The sequence below is a fragment of the Tursiops truncatus genome, chromosome 10 (assembly GCF_011762595.2).
Source record: "Tursiops truncatus isolate mTurTru1 chromosome 10, mTurTru1.mat.Y, whole genome shotgun sequence".
In the NCBI taxonomy this organism is placed as follows: Eukaryota; Metazoa; Chordata; class Mammalia; order Artiodactyla; family Delphinidae; genus Tursiops; species Tursiops truncatus.
This window is the reverse complement of record NC_047043.1, coordinates 57,932,062-57,950,951: the sequence shown is the minus strand read 5'-3', so window position 1 is coordinate 57,950,951 and position 18,890 is coordinate 57,932,062. Positions and strand designations below refer to the sequence as shown.

Here is an 18,890-nt window from a genome sequence, read left to right as displayed (position 1 = left end):
CCTACAGGAACTCATCTCTCTCCTCTTCACCCCAAACGATGTTTTGGGGTCGTTGACGCCATGTGCTAGGCGGTCTCTCCCACAGTGGATGCTTGCCTTCTCTGCGAGTCTGATCAGATGCCTGGCTCTGTTTATTTCTGATCCTTCAGCTGTTAGAGATCCTGAGTTATCAGCAGAAAAAATGCATTGTGAATAAAAACACTGATAGACAGTTGTCCTAGGAAACGGAGTCCTTAACGGTGTCCTGAGCACCACTCAGCACTCCACGGTCCCTGGGTCTCCTCAGAGGGTACCTGCTGTGACTCTTTCTTCTAGAAACTGGATGAGGGACTTGCAAGCCAGATTTTGAGTGGTCTATAAATGAGGCTTCCTGATTCCTGAATTATTGTATATGGATGATCTTACATGTTTAATTGTGACATCACATTTGGTGTATGTTGATCTGTATTGGAAAGGATGAAGTGCGGTTCATTTGAGGCCATTCTGAAGGGCCCGTGGGAGGGGGTCTGCATCCCCGGAACACCTCAGGAGTGTTTCAGAAAGTTTCCCCATTGATTTCTGTGAATCTTCAGGGTTAGCTGTGTGTAATTTGGGAGTTTGGACCCTTTGGTTCCTGTATGGATCATAGAACTACAGCTTCGTAGCTTCAGGAAATCCTCAGGTCGTTTGGACCAAACCCCTTGTTTCATTCATTATTATTTATTCTGCAGATATTTACTCAGTAACTAACAGGTGCTAGGGCCAGCCCATGCTTTCAAGGAGCTCCCACAGCCTGTGGGAGAGATGAGTCCTGGACAGGGGGTGATGAAGGCATGGAGGTTTGCCAAATACAGAGAAGCTTTCCCCAAAGTCTGTTCCATGAAATAAATGCCACGGGACCAGGTATCCTGTGGCAAAAGGTTTCGTGATATAATAGGTTTGGAAATGTTGGCCTATGGATGTTGGCGGAGAGTCCAGAAAGGTGCCTGATTCCGAGAGTCTGGAAATGATACTTTCAATGATAATGATTATTTTGAGAATGTGATATATACCTGGCATGGATGTAAGTGCCTTATGTGGATAATCTTATTTTATAAAATCCAGTGATTTGGGCGGGCCATAATTTATAAACTGCTTTTGTATTGATAGAGATTTAGATTATTTCCCACTAGATTTTCATGGGCTAAAGATTGATCTTTTTACTTCAAGAAGGGTTTCTCAGTGCAGTGGAATATTATCCAGGCTTTAAAAAGGAATGAAATTCTGACATGCTGCAACATGGATGAACCTTGAGGACATTATGCTAAGTGAAATAAGCTAGTCACTAAAAGAGAAATACAGTAGGATCCCTCTTATAGGAGGCACTAAGAGTAGTGAGTTCATAGAGATACAGATAGACAGCATACTGGTGGCTGCCCCGTGCTGGCAGGAGCGGAAGTGGGGCATTATTGGTTAACGGATACAGAGTTTCCTTTCTGCAAGATGCAAAGTGTTCTGGAGATGGGTTGTGCAACAGTGTGAATGTACTTAACACTCCTGAGCTTAAAGATGGTTAAGATGGTACCTTTCATGTTATGTGTTTGTTTTTAACCACAATAAAACAAAAATACTGTTTTGGCAAAAAAGGCATACGGTGAGAATTAAAATTCACAAATCATGGGATATGATGGACTTCAAGTTGGTATGCATGTGAATATACACATCTGTGTGCTTAATTATTTTAACTGGGGTTTGAGATGAAAAAAATCAATTGGAGTAGTTTTGTTCTACTTTAAAAAAAAGAAAAAGAGGGCTTCTCAAACTTTTGAAGGCTTTGCCAGTTGATGCCCATAAAAAGGGGACTTTGGACTTGAATGTGGTTGCTTGAGTTCCCCTTGAGGCTTGAGTGAGCACGGGCTGGTGTCTCTAAAATTTGTTTTTTTGAGAAAATGTTTGCACTTACTTGAACTATTTGGCTGTGTTTCTGAGTTAGTGTGTGAGAGCTGTAAGTTGAAGCAAAGGTACTAGGAGGAGGGACCGTAGTGATTTGGGGCTGGTGATCGGGATTTAGGCCAACTCCCTCATTTTATAGAAAATGAAAGCAAACGTTGTAAAATCCATGATTGAAGTTCTCTTTAAGAAATCTTTATGTTTTTGACCCTTTGTTTTAAAAACCACGTTGATTGGTGGGGACAGATGGGTACTAGGCTTACGGTGATCATTTCATAACGTATGCAAATGTCAAATCACTATGTAGTACACCTGAAACTAACAAAATATGGTATGTCAATTATATTTCAATTAAAAAAACCCTATTGATTTCAGGGGGACAATGGCATTTTACAAAGGGAGAAACTATTTCAAACTTTTGTGTAAGGATCCTATAGACTGCGTGGAAGTACAGATTAAAGAAAATTCGAATGAGGGTCCAATCCATTAATGAGTTTTCAAAACCTTTTAGAGCCCATGTTCATTACCTGCCATTTCTCTGCGTAGAGCATCCTTCCACGCTGATCAATTCATATCTGCTCTGAGACTTCCTTTTAGCAGCGGCAGAGTTCACGTCTCTGTGGCTGCGCCGTAATTGGCTCCATACTCTCTGTTACGTGTTAGCTTGTTCTTAGCCTTTCACTGTGATAAGCGCCCTTGGTCTGTGCATCCTCGGGCCAAAAAGCCACATGCATTTAGCCAAGCTGCCCTTCTGAATTTATTACCCATCTCTCCACTATAAGTTTCTTAAAAGTCTTATCAAATTGAGCATTGTTATAGTTTTTAAATCTTTGTCAGTCTGATAAAGAGATTTTTTTTGGATCACAATTAAGGGTCCTGAAAATGTTTGGTGTGTGTGTTTGTATACTTCTTTTTTGGGGAGGGGAGAGAATCTTCATATCCTTTGCCCATTTTTCTTCTTTTAAGTGTCCCTGGTTTAATTTCACTGCCGTGCCTACTTAGCTTGTATTCCCCACCTCTGAGTTCTTTTTGTCCATCTGTTTAATAGTGATAGCTCACAAGGTGTGGTCCGAGTACCTGCAGCTCCTCGGGAAGAGTGGGGTCGTTATGCCTTTAAATATCTCAGAGTACCCTATAACAATAGCTTAATTGGTTCCCTTCTGGAAGGTCTTCTAGTCCACGCCCTCAGGCCTCTGCTGCCCACAATATTTTGGGAGTTCTTGAGAATTCCAGGCTTTTTCTTACTGGGCGGCTTCTCCATTTGTCTGTACTTGAATCACTGAGGAGATGTTGTTGATACAATCCTGTTTTTTATCTCTGGTTCCCTATCACTTTTCACCAGGGATGTACAGGCTCCCGCACCTCTTCCTACTTTATATTTGTGTGTTCATTTTAATGAGGGCAGGGAGTTTATCACCATTTACAATAGGAACTCTCGGTGTATTTTGGTAAATAACTTCATATTGAGGGCTGTAGTTTCCCTTCATCACTGACTGCACCATGTTGAGTAAATCTCTGTTAACTTTCCTCTTTTTTCTCTTTTTTTCTTATTTAAAAAAAAATGAACTGTAAATATATCATTACTAGAACAATAATTCTCAAACTTTCTTGGTCCCAGGAAAATGATTGAGGATCCCAAAGAGCTTTTGTTCATGTGTGTCACCTTGATTTACATATATTGTATTAGAAATCAAAACAGAAAATTTTAAACCACAAGGATTCAGAAGTACACATTCCCTTCGTTAACCTTCAGAACAAAGGTATCATCACACATCATGGAAATCTCTGGGGAGCTCCATCGTACCATCTATGAGAGAATGATAGTGAAAGTACCTTAGAAAATCATTTTGACCTTGCAGACCGTTTAAACTGGTCTCAGGGAACCCCAGGGGTTCTCAGGCCACACTTTGAGAACTGTCCTGCTGAAGAATGTTTCTCAGGCTTTCTGTCTTGTTCATAATGGTCATGTTTGGCATTTTTTCTGGGTATATGTGTGCATACCTACAGTATGTGGTATGTGGAGGTGGGCTGGGAGGAAAGGGGAGTAGCTGAATTGAAAGTTAATGTCTAAGGCAGTAGCGCTCTCCTGAACCGTGTGGAGACATCTCTTGCATGTAGGTTTGCTGTTACTGGAACCAAGTGGGGTTCTCAGTAGCCTCTGCCATGCACCATCCCTTTTTTAGCAGGTATTTTTTAGGCCCATCCAGATTTTACGCGGGGGTGTGGACCCTGGGTCAGGCTGATGTTGCTGGAATGGCCCCTAGAGAGAGTGACCTGCTAGTCCCCAGACCCTTCACCTGCTGCCCTTAGATTCCTGAGAGCCTATGAATGGGCTGATTTTCCTGAACCTGCGTGTGTTTTTTTGGCATAAGGTCTGTAGTTTGCATCATATTCTTAAAGAAGTCTTCTAACTTCATGCTGTAGCTTAAGGTTGCGGCATGCCTTCAAGCTCTTGGAGAGTTGAGAATATACGGTGGTTGGAAAGGGTTTAAGAGAGGTATCACATCTTACATAATTCAATATACAAAAAAAAGATGGCTTTTTTTTAGAGGGGTGCATGTCTTCCCCAGGATGCTCGTGCATAGCTCTTCCCACACTCCACGTGGCTGCCAGGTGACCTGGGTGTGCTCATTTCAGGGTAGGTGCCATCATTTTAGCTGTGGTCCAGTCTGTTGATTTGCTTAGAGCTGCTTCAAGACAGGTTTCAGTTAGTAAATGAAGCCACACGCTCTGTATTTTGTTCTGCACTGGGACCTGATTGGGTGAATGGAACTTCACTTGCAGTTCTTTTATCGAAACTGAAGAATTCAATTGGAAGTACCTTGGCTTGAAGGAAACAGAATTTACAGTCTGATCCCACATCATCTCGGGGTCCTTATTTTCTGAAGATTCTGTTCTTTTTTTTTCAGAGCCTCTAAGTCACTGAGCTTCTCTCTCTGGATTGTCCCATAGATTCCCCGTGAGGAGCCGCTGCTGGTGTGCCAGACCTCCTGGGGGCCGTCTGCCCAACTGCCCCTGACTCCGGCAGCGGGGTCCCCGATGGCAGTGGGCACCTCCCCGTGAAACCTGCCAAGCTGGACGCCACAGCTCTGCACGACGACACTTTGGCCAACTCTGTGCCCCCTTTGGAGGCGTGCAACCATGCAGTCCTAGCCTGCAGCCCGGGCATCCCCGAGGAACACTATGTAAGCGAGGCTGTGGAAGATGCTCCCGGCTGCAGAGGGTACCGGGATGCCTGCACCATCACTGGTAAGGGCGCCTCTCCCTGCCAGGAACGGGGGAAGTCAGTGAGGGCCGGGGAAGGGTGGGGCCGTAGGAGTGGGTCCCGGGGAGGGATGTGGAGAGTGGGGAGGGACTACCGAAGTGCAAAGAGTCTGAGCTTTGGGATCATGAGACTGGCCATCCAGAACGGACTTGTCTGAGATGAAGACAGCATCTCACAGAACTGTCGTGAAGGTTAAAGACGGGATCACTGAACCTTGAGCAGCGTCCCTGGCCCGTAGTGGGGCTCAGTGTAGTTTGGCCCCCTGTCCCTCTCTCTGAGGCTCAGTTTCTTCAGACATAAGATAGGTGTAATGGAAATAACATGCCATGATGCTGTGGGCTGCAGCAGTGGGGAACTCCCTGCAGCACCGTTTGTACACTGTCAAGTTTTGCACAGACAAAAACTTTGTCGAGTTTTGTCAGTCATGCCTTCCCAGTGTCTCGAGAACAGGGCGCTCATCCCCCAGCGCACTGGCAACATCGGCTATTCAGGCACATTGTAACGGAGCTTTCGTTTGTGTCTTTCCTCAAGGGATCATTGAGACCACTGCTTGGAGCCCTCACAGGAGGGGGCTCTGAGTGGGAATGGTGTGTAGTTTTCCCCTGTTCTCTCTCCAGTTAGGCATTGAGGGCCCCCAGCCCCACCCCACGTCAAGAGCTTCCTGGGTGTGAGGGGCTTGGAGGTGCCGGGATCCCAGCCGAATGCCTGGGTGCTGACCCCCTGAGCTCCCGATGGCACCAGGGGCCTCCCCTCCACGTGTGCACTAAATCCTACTGCTGCTTGCCTGTGCCCTGAAGGACACGCTTCCGGCCCCCGCCCTCTCTCTACTACACCATCCCTTTCTCCTTGCTCCTGGATCTTTCCTGTTAGCACAAAAGCATGCTATCGTCGCTCCCTTCTTAAAAAGAATCCTTCTTTGCTCTGCTTTCCCTGCAGCTAGCGCCTGTGTCTCTGCTCTTCGGTTTGCTCTGTTTTTCCTCCTGTTTTTCTCCTGTGTCCACCGCGAGCAGGCTTGTGACCCCACCGTGCCCCCAGTGCTGACGGCCTCATTCGGTTCAGGGGTCCATCCTTAGCCTTTTCGGCAGGAGTTGACACGGCCGACCACCCCCCTTCTCCTGGAAATACGGTCCTGCCTTGGCTTTGGGTCCCGACCTTGCTAGCTGCTCCCCTCTGGGAACTTTGGGGGCCCCGGGGCTCAGCCCTTCGCTCTCTCGGGTAACCCACGCCCTAAGTGATCTCACGCGGGCTCCGGGATTTAGAATCTGCTTCTACGCTGAGCACTTTCCAGTTCCTGTCCTCAGACTGGACCTTTGCCCCGAAGGCCAGATGTGTCGGTCTGACTCCACATAACAACACTTTCACTTGGACGCCTGTTGGGCATCTCTGACTAACTTGGCCAGAAATGAACTCCTGATTTCCCCCTCCACCTGCTTTCTTTGCAGTCTTTCTAAATGGTACCTACATCCTTCCAGTTGCCCAGGCCAGAAGCCTTGGAAGCATTCATGACCTCTGTATTTCTTTCAGACCCTGGTTTGCTGGGAAGTCTGTTGACTCTTTGTTCCCAGTGTGTCCAGAGTTTGACTGGTTCTCACCAGCCCCACAGTAACTACCCTGGTCCAAGCCACCTTCATCTCACGCCCGGATCATTGCAGTGGGCTCCTAACTGGGCCTCCTGTTTCCCTTCTTGCCTCTGTGCAATCCAATCTCTGCCCAGCCAAAAGAGTGGCTTTTTAAATACAACGTCAGGTGGTTTAACTCTTGTGCTCCAAACCTCCAGCGGGCTCCCTTATGACCGTGGCCTAAGTGACAGGGCTGCCTGTGCCCCTTTGACCTATCTCCTCTTCACTCACTCCATTCCGGACACACTGGCCTCCTCACTAATTCTTGGATACACCCAGCACATCCCACCTCAGGGCCTTTGTTCTTGCTGCTGCTCAGCACCTGGATCGCCTTAACCCTAGATGTCCTCCTGATTCCTTCTTTACTTTCTCCAAATGGCATTTCCTTAGAGGCCTTTTGTGACTCCCCTGCATAGAGGGTGGTCCACACCCCCCTTCCCCATCTCCCTTACCTGCTTTAGCTGTCTCCCCATACTTAGCCGTGAGTACTACATGATTGTATTTCGTTGACCAAGCTTGCAATAGAATAGAAACTCGCTAAGGGCAAGGACTTTGTGCGCCACCGAGTCCCAGTGTCTGAAAGAGCGCCTGCCTGTGGCCAGTGCTCAGTAAACATTTGCTGAATGAATGAGTTGTGTCATTTAATTAGTACTGCATCCCCATTAAATGGAGACTGTTGTCCTGTTTTTACAGGTAAAGAGACTAAATCAGGAAAGGTTCAGCATCTGGCCTAAGATCCTGAGCTCTAAGGGGCGGGGCTTGTGTGTAGGTCATGACCCCCGGGGTATGCGTTCCCTGCCGCCTGCCTCCCACCCCCCACCAAGGAATACTGTCCATTTGGGTGGGGACGTAGATGAGTGAGTGGAGATAGGCTGTGCAGAATGGTTACACCAGTGATAAGCACAGCACACGGGAGAGCATCAAGGAGGGTGCCTGGGTGAGCCTTGGAGGGGAGAGGATCCGGGAGACTAGGAGGGCTTCTCGGAGGAGGCAGTGTCCCAACTGCATCTTCATTTGTCTAAACACGTGAGCTAATCACTGGGATTCTAGTGGCATCTGTGCCAGTGAAACCCGGGAAACATTTAGCTTGTTAAAGTCGTTTCGCTTTGAACATGACAACCGAGGGCAAAGTAATGGCAGAATCGCAGTGCTGAAACTTCAAAGGCTATGGGGCATGGTAACTGGGGGTTCTTTGCGGGAACATCTGTAGCAAGCACCATAGGACAGCTGAGAAGCAGCTCAGTGCTGTCACGTTTGGCAGTGGCTTGGTAAACAGGAGCGTAAACACAGACACTGTTATGTGTTTAAGGTGCAGCCCGACAGCGCAGAACACGCTCAGGTTAAAGTCTCGTTTGTCGGTCACTGAGAGGAAGACACAAAACAGAAAACATTTCCCAGAGATCTGGAGTTTCTCCGAGAATCCGTATGTGGACTCCCAGGGCTTTGCCAAGTGCAGTCCTGGGAGACCGTTTGGCACCCGGCCTCTCATAAATCCACGCCACCCACAGTTCCTGGGGAGCGCTGAGATGAACAGCAAGCTTTTTGTTCCTCTTTAATTTTTAGGCAAAGCCCAAATGCCCGTCACAAAGCCCTGCTCCCCCTCTCCCTCCCCTTATCCTCAACCTAGGGATATCACATTTTGGGGTGCGTCATTTTCTTCTTGGGGCAGTTTAACAAGATGAGCCGATAGGGTGCCCATGCTGCCTCTAGTTACGTAACCCATTGTGCTTCCAGGGCAGCGACCAGTCTTAGGATTTGCCCCAACAAGCAAGCTCAGAGAACTGCTGAGTAGGTGCAGAAGCTGGCTGTGCTGAGGTGCTGCCTGGGTTGGGTTCTGATGGGGGATCGCTGTTCGCTCTGAACTGCCGTTGGAGTTTCTCTCTGCACATGGCATTGGTATTTCAGTTTGAGCAGCCCGTGAGGGCCCAGCCTCTGCCAAGACTCTGCCCAGGCAGGCTCATTCGGACAAGCTCACGTGGTAAGTGTGTTTGCCCGGCATGTCCGCTGTTGCTTTTCTTTGTGAAAGTTGCGGCCGGAAGGGTGAAAAGGCCACAGGGAAAGTTGTTTCTCTCCTGTTCTGTTCGGCTTGGCGGGTTGTCCTTGGACCTGGGGTGGGGAATTGCTGTATCGAGTTATTGACAGGCAGAGCAGAGGGACCTCGGAGGCTGCTCACCCCTCAGCCCCTCATCCAGGCTCAGGGGGGGCAGGTGACCCCTGCAGGGCCATGAGCAGTGGGTCTGAGTTGGGACCGGGCTTCTGGACTCCGCCACCTTGCTCTTTGAAATTCTCTGCAGCGGCTGACCACAGTCTCTGAGGCCCCTTCTGGCCTCTCCTACTGATTTTCCTGATCCTGTGTCCTATCCTGGTTTCTTAAAGCTTCACCTGGTGTCTGGGTCAGCAAGGAATTTTTCAGGTGAAGAACAGGGTCAGGCAGGGTGTCTCCCCCGCTCCTTCTCTCTTTTCTGCCCCACTTTTCTTTTTTTCTGCACTAAATGTGCTTGGCCCTGTACCTCCATCCACACCCCGGTGACGGCGAGCTTGCTAATCAGTTCTGCTCTGGCTTGTCTCTTGATGTGGGGCTGACGTTTCTCCTCGCTTCCTCCAGGCTGATCAGAGTCTGATGATTGATGACCCATCTGGTTTCTGTCCTGTCTATATGCTGTTACTCACAATCTGCTGGGCCACAAACCAGTGAGTTCCTCAGCGGCATGAGCTCCTCTTGCCCTGTTCTATTCAGTTTTAGGTTTCAAGACAGATGAGACTCTGGATGGGAGATAATGCAGATGCTGTGGGGTGTGTGTGTGTGTGTGTGTGTGTGTGTGTGTGTGTGTGTCTGTATATTTAAAGTATTTTCAGGCTTGTTCAATAATTCTGTTCAACTGGCATCTGTTCGAGGCCAGCTTTTTGCTGGTGTCCGTAGATGAGCTCTGGCCTCTCCCTCAGAGCCCTGGAGGTGGGCAGAGGTGGAAATGACTCGCTGTGACCCCGGACAGGATTGCTGCCACTATGCTTATGGGAACTGTCCTGTCTGGTGTCCTTGTCATCACAGGGCCACCATTTCAGATTTGTTCCTTTTCTGTCACTGATTTAAAGCCATCAGAGTTGATGATTTGTCCTCTGAAAACATGCTCAAATTAAAGTTTTATGGACTTCTTTTATGAATTGAATGTAAAATCTTGCTTGTCAGTTCCTGTCTAGAATAAAATTTTTACTGTGTTTTCCATTGAAAATATATGATGTGAATGGTACTTACTTGGCTGGGTGAAACAGAAAAGAATGGACAGTGAAACATCTCTTCTTTCACAGAGAGAGAAAACGTGAATTAGAATCTAGGGAATTACAAGTTTTTTTCAAATTTATCATTGAGAAATGTTCTTTGCTTCTTCTCTCAGTGGAATGGCCCCTATTTAGCAGTTGGTTTGTTTTTGCAAATGCAGTGCAGGAGGAGGGCCTTGTTGTGCTGATTTTAGAGGTAACACTTAATCTTCAGCAAAACACAAGACATTCGCATTGGCCTTTTAAACATGCTGTAAAGGAGATTGGGAGTTACCAGCTGACCTTGCTTCTCCATTTCTCATCCTTAGGTGAGTAGGTAGAATGTTTATCACACAAGGTTTTGACATATACTGTAAAATTGAGTTAAAATGTATTAGTAAGATTCTTGACATGTGATTGGGAGGTTACAGTTGCAGGTGCCTGCTATATTTTTATCCTCCTAATTGGTTTCGTTCTGAATTTGAAGCAGGTTTTTAATGCACCTAATGTATTGGTGTTAGCCCTTGCCTACTTTAAACCATTTTAGGAAGCTGGCAAATAATAAATTACAAGAAAAGTAAAGAGTAATCTTATTAAAGAATTGATCAGGGGTGCTTTGGTCCCAGCCACAAATAGTATTCCTAAGGGTGTTCTTTTAGATGCCAAGTTTTCATAACGGATTTACATTAATTTGTTTTGCAAGTATTAGAGCAAGTGTCACTTCACACACACTTCGTTCAAGATGCTCTCTAGTGGGACTGGAGCGGCCAGATGTGGGCCTCTGCCGTCAGCACCCTGTTTGTCCCACTCTGCGGAGGTTTGCTGTAGGGGCTTCCCAGGGATTCAGCAAGAGAGGGTGCTGGGTGTGCCTTGCAGCTGGGTTTGGATGTTCTCCCAGCCACACAGTTCACTGGTGACTCTGGGACTCACGGCCCAGAGAAACTTGACTTTCTTCTCTGACGTCTGATCTTGTGTGAACATTGACAGACTTGAGCAGATCAAGTGAAACTATTATGAACAGAAACTTTGTAACTGTAATTAGACCTGGAACAAATCAAATTTCATAAATCTTGTATTAGTCAGGGCTTTCCTGAGAAAACCAACAGGAGATAGATATATATATATAATATTACATATATATATCATACTATAAGGAATTGGCTTACACAATTATGGAGGCTAACAAGTCCCAAGATCTGTAGTTGGCAAGTTGGAGATCCAGGGGAACCAGTGGTGTAATTCCAGTCCAGAGATTAGCAGGCTCGCCACCCTAGGAAGAGACAGTATTTCAGTTTGAGTCCAAAGGTAGGAAAAAGCTGATGTCAGCTGGAGGGCAGTCAGGCAGGAGGAATTCTGTCTTACTCGAGGGAGAGTCAGCCTTTTTGTTCTCTTCAGACCTTCAGTGGATTGGATGAGCCCTGCCCACATCATGGAGGGGAATCTGCTCTACTCAGTCTACCGATTTAAATCTTCATCTCATCCGAAAACGCCCTCACGGAAACACCCAGAGTAATGTTTGGCCAGGTATCTGGGTACCCCATGGCTCAGTCAGGTTGACAGCCATCACAGATCCTAGCAACGGCTGACACTTATTGAGTAGTTGCTCTGTGCTTGGCAGGCTTCCAGGCACTGCTCTGGAAACTCACTTTTTTCTCAGCACGATCCTGCCAAGCAGGTACTGTTACCACCCTCACCTTTAAGGAGGTGCAGAGTGGGGTGGCCTGTCCTCTCATGGAAACCAGGCATCCTTGGGTTTACAATCCAGTAGTGTTGTTTTCTGACCCTATTTAACTTCCTTCATTGTGGATTTTTCTCTTCTCATAATTTCATTTAACTAGGGTTTTAAATGATGAAAGTAACACATGCAAATGGTAAAACTTGGAATTGTACCAAAGCATAGTCAACGTAGGGTAACAATCACTCGTCCATCTGTACAGTTTAACCATTAAAAAAAATCATTCCAGGAAGTTTTTATGCACATAATTCCTTTTCTAGAAATACACAAATGGGACCATACCATATACCCTAATCTGCATTAAAAAAATTAACTACTACTTATGATTGTTTCATTACAGTACATAGAATATTGCCTTATGCTTCGCAATGGCTCTATAGTCACTCGTTTGGCTGTATCGTTATCATCTCCATTTATTTAAACCAGCTGTTCTCAGACATTTTTTTTTTATAACAAACATTGTGTAGTTCCTCCTTTATTAATCAGAAATTAATAGGTAACGAATCCCTCTAAACACATCATCTTAGAAGAACCAGTGTAATGCCTTACTGTAATGTAAAGGAGAAACTAAATTAAAATGATGGAGCCTGGATTCTGATTGTAGGTGTGTGGACCTGGCCTCATTAGGGTATGTAGTGAGCAGGCAGGCACTGCCCCTGCAGACAGGGTTGCTGTGCAAGTAGCAGCTATGAGGGCAGGGAGTTCATCATACTCGCCACTCAGTGGCCAAAAAAGAGCCTCTGTTTTTTGTCTGTCCCCTCTTGACGGATGCTCTAAGTTGTTTCCAGTGTTTGCTTTTTAACAGTGCTCCAAGGAACAGCGTTCTTGCGTGTACATCTTTCGGGTCACTTATCCTGCACGTCTGTGGCCTAACAGGAAACGTGCATTTAGGATTTTGCGTGCATCGCAGCACGGCCCTCCAGAGAGCCTGCCCCCATTAAGTGCCCAGCATCCACGTGGGGAAGTGGCAGTCTCTGAGTTTGATCAACCATTTTCATCATGGTTAATCAACCATTAATCATGGTTAGTCATAAAAAGTGGTATTTCATCTTATTTTGTTTCTTTTTAATTATGAATGAGTCTCTGCCTCCTTTCTATTTCATTTTCTGCAAACAACCTGTTTTTTGTCTTTGCTCATTTTTCTAGTGGGTTGTTGGCCTTTAAGAGGTATTCTTGAGATATCGTTGTGTGTACAGAGGGTAGGGCGGTGTGCCAGGTTGAGATTCTTTTATATTTCGGAAGAGGAAAAAATGTCTTGAAAATAGTTACACAGATAACGATTTAACTATGACTATGTTTGATATTCACAGAAGTACAGGGTGCTAAGAGATTGTGTAAAGGGGATTTCTGAAGTGGCATTTCTTTCTCTTTTCTTTGGCCACGCCACGTGGCTTGTGGGAGCTTAGTTCCCTGACCAGGGATCCAACCCAGCCCCTTGGCAGTGAAAGTGCAGAGCCCTAACCACTGGACCACCAGGGAATTCCCTGAAGTGGCATTTCTAAGAAGGTTTCTGTGGGATAGTAGTCTTGGCAGAAATCTGAAGGATAAGTAGGAGATAGCAGGAAGCGGGGGAGGGAAAGAGCATTCCAAGCAGTGAAAATAGCATGAGCAAAGGCCCTGTGGTGGGAAGATACTGTGATAATAGTAGCTGACATTGATAGAGCACTTATTATGTGCTGACACTGTCCTAAACACCTTTCATGTCTAACTTCGTTTAATTCTCATTTGTTAGTTATCTCTCGCTGTGTAACAAACTTCCGCAAACCTTGGCAGCTTGAAACAGCAAACATTTATAGTTTCACATGTTTCTGTGGGTCAGGAATTGAGGAGTAGCTTAGCTAGGTGGCTCTGGCCCAGGGTCCCTCATGATGTTGCAGTCAAGGTGAAAGCTTGCACTGTGGAAAACAGTCTGGTAGTTCCTCAGAAGGTTCAACATACTAGTTACTGTTTGACTTACCAATTCTACTCCTAGTTACGTAAAGAGAAATGAAAACATAATTCCACACACAAAACTTTATGGGAGTGTTCCAAGCAGCATTATTCACAATAGCCAAAAAGTAGAAGCAACCCAAATGTCTATCAACTGATGAATGGGTAAACAAAATGTGGCATATTCATACCATGGAGTATATATAGTTCAGGAATAAAAAGGAATGAAGTACTGATACATGCTATGGCATGGATGACCCTTGAAAACAGTGTGCTCGTTGAAAGAAGCCAGACACAAAAGGTCACATGTGAAATGTCTGGAATAGGGAAATCGAATAGAGACAGGGGCCAGCAGGCTTTCTGGTTCCAGAGGGCGCTCTTGGAGAACTTTTGCTTTCAGTTTTCCTTTCTTCTCTCCTTTGCTTCTTTCTTCCTCTCGCCACTGCGTCCCCCTTCTTCTCTCCACCTCTTTCTTTTTCCTCCCACTCCTTTTCTCTCCTCCGTGCTACCTGTTCCCCCATCTCCCTACTCCTTCCCTTCTCTCCTTCCTTTCCCTGTGTTTCCCCTCCCCCACTGCATAAAAAGAAACAGTTTTTAATTTTTTGCCTTGTAAAACAATTTGACAACGGAGGTGGATCTCGGTTGGTGAAGACTTGGTAAGCCTCGCCGTCCCGTTCAGTCAGAACCTCTTAGGTAAAGACAGCAGGTTACAGGGAGTGCTGCGTTAATGTTCTTTGGTGTTTTCCAGCATGTGGGAGAGGTGAGGTTGGCCTGTTGTAAAGCTGGCCCTTTCCCTGTAGTGTCTTAGGTAACAGGCTTCCTGTGATAACGAAGGGCTTTGTAATGCTCATTGGGAAACACGGGGGTTTGTCGTGAAGGTGTGAGCTTGCAGGTGAGGGGATGGAGGGAGGAGGGCCTGTCTCACTCTGCCTGCAGTCCCTGGGCAGGACATCTTCTGAATTCTTGGATGGAGGTAAACGTGCTGGGAGAGGAATGGAGTGAAGAGGAGGCTTGAAGGCTGGAAGTTCTGGGAGTCTTCGGGAGGGAAGTGACCTCTGGGAGAGGAGGAAAGGAGAGAGGACCAGCCCGCCTCCGCTCTGGGCAGCTGGAAGTTACCCTAGTTTCCCGCCCAGGGAGAGGCTGTTTCAGACCCTACCCAGCCCATCGGACTTCCTTCCCTGGCACCCCTGGGCACCGTGCTGGAGGAGGAGATAGGGTGCCGAGCGCGGTGAGCCTGGGGGCCCACGGCATTCTAGGGCTCTCCGTCTGCCCATCATGCTTTGTGATCACCCCTCACCCCCCGGAGCCCAGCTTCAGGGCAGAGTAAGGTGGACCGTTGGTTTTGTGCAGAATTGGGTTTTGTCCTGTGGGTGCCGCGAAAGTACCACAGAGGGAGGGAGGGAGTGAGGGAGGGCTGTGGGGTTAAAGCTGCATGGGAAGAGGCGATATGGGGGATCAAGGGGAGGGGGTCTTGAGAACTGTGAGGACTGGGGGTTGTGGGCAGGGAGGGAGATGTGTGGATTTCAGGTTTCAGAGGTCGCTGGCAGAGGGGGAGCATGGGGTCCAGGAGTTGAGCGGTGGGGAGTTGGACGGTGTTTGGCTTGGAGGTGACGTGCTCATCACGTCATGGGGATGATGACTGCAAGCCTGATGCCGCAGGGGGACGGACTGGGCAGTGGACAAGTGAGCACAAGCCAGGGGCAGCGTGAGTCTTGTCGACTTCAAAAATATTCACAGCCTAACGACTGAGAGTTATGTTTTATTTGGTGGGAATTTTTAGGACTTCAAGCCCAGAGGCAGCATGTCAAGTAACCCTGAGAGAACTGCTCCAAGGGGGCAAGTGGGGAGCCAGGTTATATAGAAGTTTTGCAACAAAGGGCAGGTAGCCTGAATGTCCAAAGAGTATCATTGGGGCATGCCTCGTGGCGCAGTGGTTGAGAGTCTGCCTGCCGATGCAGGGGACACGGGTTCGTGCCCCGGTCCGGGAAGATCCCACATGCCGCGGAGCGGCTGGGCCTGTGAGCCATGGCCGCTGAGCCTGCGCGTCCGGAGCCTGTGCTCCGCAACGGGAAAGGCCACAACAGTGAGAGGCCCGCGTACCACACACACACAAAAAAAGAATATCATTATGGGACTTCCCTGATGGTCCAGTGGGTGAGACTCCGCGCTCCCAATGCAGGGAGCCTGGGTTCGACCCCTAGTGGGGGAACTAGAGCTCGCGTGCATTCCGCAACTAAGAGTTCGCATGCCGCGAGGAAGATCCTGCGTGCTGCAAGGAAGACCCTGTGCAGGCAGAATAAATAAATAAATAAAATTTAAAAAAGATCATTGTTAATTAAAAACAAACAGATATCCCAAGTTAAGGAATTTAGCGCTTTTCTATGTATGGGAAGATGAAAGAGTCTGGGCTCACCGAAATCATTCCTTTGATAGGCATCTCAGCTATCTGGGGCCAGTCTCCTGTGTTTTCACATCCTGAGTTTCCTCGGGGCTCACGGTAGGGAGTGGCTGCAGTCTGAAGGCTGCTAGATGGCAGGTATTCTCTTCCTTCCCGAGTTCCCTCAGGGCTCACCAGCTCACTGTCTGGTGATGGCTGCAATCCGTGATGACTGTGACATCCTTTGTTTACTGATATAGCAGGCAGTATTCCATTTTTCAGTCGCAAGCTAGCAAGGACTTTTTAAGGCAGGTGGAAGAAAATGACCTGGTATGGCCAGAGGAGCCAGATATTGCCAACACGAAGCCCAGACCCCCGGAGAGTCAGCTTAGGGCAAGACTCGAATTTTCCTCTTCCAGGAGGTTTTCAGCGCTAAACTGGATTTTGATCTACATGATGGACCGTGCGTGTGGGTCATGTTCTTGGTGGGAGAGAAGGAAGGTCTTGCTTCTTAATGGTTAGAAACGATGATGAGGCACAGCCGATGGGCATGGGAACCCTGACCTCCCTTCTCTTCTTTTGGTAGGAATTCAGTTCTCACACCCAACCCAACACGTTAGATTTCAGTGTATCTAATAACTATACTTTTTTTTTCGGTGTTGGAAAAACCTCACAACAGACAACTCAGGTTGTCGTTAACTGTAGGTTTGAACTCCATTGCTCAGTGCTATTTCATTTCTATTTAAGGAGGGGTTTGTGGAGAGTAGAAATGGGAAGGGTCAAGTCTGAGTCTGAGGCAGGCCTGGAAGTACTGTATTCTGGTGTCCTCTCCTCCCTTTGTCTGGGACCTGAGGGAGGGTGTGGGCCTGCCCAGGTGCGGATGCAGCGCCACCTAGTGGGCCAGAGGAGCACTAGCAACTGGAGTGGTAGCCTTAACCTTGAGACCAGATACCTGCAGTGCCCTGGGTGTGCAACTTTTGAAAGGAATTGGAGGACAGAGGAGTTACTTGTCTAAAGAGTATGACAGGTAGGGCCGGCAACTTTAGATGTGTAGAACAAAAGAAATCTGCTCCCATCTCTTCTCCTGCCTTGGTCCATCCCACCTTTATTTTATTTTATTCCCATCTGCTATTTGCTGGAGTTAATTCCAGGAGTTGTTTTTTTAAGGGAGGGTGTTATGAAAGCCAAGAGTGGCCACATCTTCCTTGCTTAGACTACTTGTTCGGAGATCCTGATGGTGATGGAATGTCAGTCCTATGCAGTGAACTTTATCTTCCTAGTTATCGGTGGCCGTACTTTACATGCTTTTAAATTGGGTGTGTGTAGTAGTTAGGTTTTGCTGTAGAAATGCTGGGTAACAAACGACTCTCAGTTTCACAGTGGCTACTGCAACATTTACTCCTTGCTCTTTGTCTTAAGTTTCCATGCCTGAGCTTCAGTTCAGGTCTGCTTCACTTGTCTCATTTGAAGATTTGGCATGACGGGCAGCAGCTGTGTAGGGCCGTGTTCTTCTCCCGGCAGGGAACAGGAGCTCACGGGGACAAATGTAACCACACAGGCACAGTCATAGCCTCTGATTGGACATGCAGTAAGTGACACATTCCATTGGCCCAGGGAAGTTCCATGGCCTAGCTCAAGGTCACTGAGTTGCGAAATGATACTTCATTCAAAGTGAGCCATAGCAAGGGTGGGGAATGAGGGAAGATCAGCCTGGATTTTAGGAGACCCTCAGGTAGCAGTAGTGGTCTTGAATGGCACAGGCATGTAGGTGGTCTTCAGGAAAGCCCCTGAAGTGGAGTCAGTGACCTTTAAGCCCTTTGCCTAGTCTCTTAGCTCTGCTGGGCTAGGAAACTCAGTGGGGGTGGGTAGGGGAAGGACCTGGGCTCCGATGGCCTAGAGTAGGGGCTAGCAGACTTATCCCTAAAGGGCCGGAGAGTAAATATTTTAGGTTTGTCAGTTCTGTGGTCTCTGCTGTTGTAGCTGACAGCGGCCACAGACAATACCTAAAGGAATGGGCGTAGCTCTTTTCCAATGCAATTTTTATTTATAAAAACAGGCAGGGGGCCGAATTTTACTGTGGACTGTAGTTGGTGGACTGCTTGGTCTAGACCTTCAAGCCCTGATCTGTATCAGGACTTCAACTTAACAATAAGAGAGAAATATCCCTTTTTAGCTGAGAAGCCAAAAATAAAAATTCAAAGGGCTCCTGTTGGGTCCAGTAATAGCCCATTCCCCTCAGCATTGTTAAGCCGTGAACAGTTGTTCCATTATCGTTGGAGTCTCCAGGCAGCCAGAGTTTATTGTTTCTAAGCATGAAATCTCATTTTGCTTGACCCATTTTCAGTAGAAATGGCAGTGAAGGGTATTAGAAATTCCTTGGGCTTTCCTAGGATGATAGGGAAGGTGATTTAACCTTTTGGATGGATTCAGATACGTCTTTCATGAACAGTGTTTGGCAGGAGATTTGGAGACATGCCCAAGGGTGGTAGGTGTGCCCAGAGACCTTTTTTCACATTCCTTGTGGGGTTACATTTTTGGTGTGTGAGTAACCACTTCATTGAGATAGAATTCACCCATTTACAGTGTATAATTTGATGGTTTTTAGTATGTTCACAGGGTTGTGCAATCATCGCCACAGTTAATTTTGGAACATTTTCATCACCCCAAAAAGACACCCCAGGCCCTTTAGCTGTCACTCACCAATACACTCACATGTCTCCCAGTGTGGCTGCATTTTTTTTTTTTTTTTTTTGCGGTACGCGGGCCTCTCACTGTTGTGGCCTCTTCCGTTGCGGAGCACAG

The 18,890-nt window shown here is 47.3% G+C and overlaps 1 protein-coding gene across 9 annotated transcripts in view; it reads left to right on the top strand.

Annotated features, from left to right (window-relative positions):
- LOC109551993 (trafficking kinesin-binding protein 1-like) overlaps window positions 1–18,890 on the top strand; it is a 98,832-nt gene that overhangs the window by 55,556 nt on the left and 24,386 nt on the right. For 8 of the 9 annotated variants that reach the window (XR_012334564.1, XR_012334566.1, XR_012334565.1 and 5 more), the window contains one exon: window positions 4,861–5,157. Coding sequence is in view for 1 of the 9 variants with exons in the window: in XM_073811051.1 (XP_073667152.1) it covers window positions 8,680–8,770 (91 nt within the window). In the remaining 8 variants the exon portion in view is untranslated. Of the gene's footprint in view, window positions 1–4,860; window positions 5,158–8,584; window positions 8,771–18,890 lie in introns of those variants that run through there. The other variant, XM_073811051.1, reaches the window with a different exon arrangement.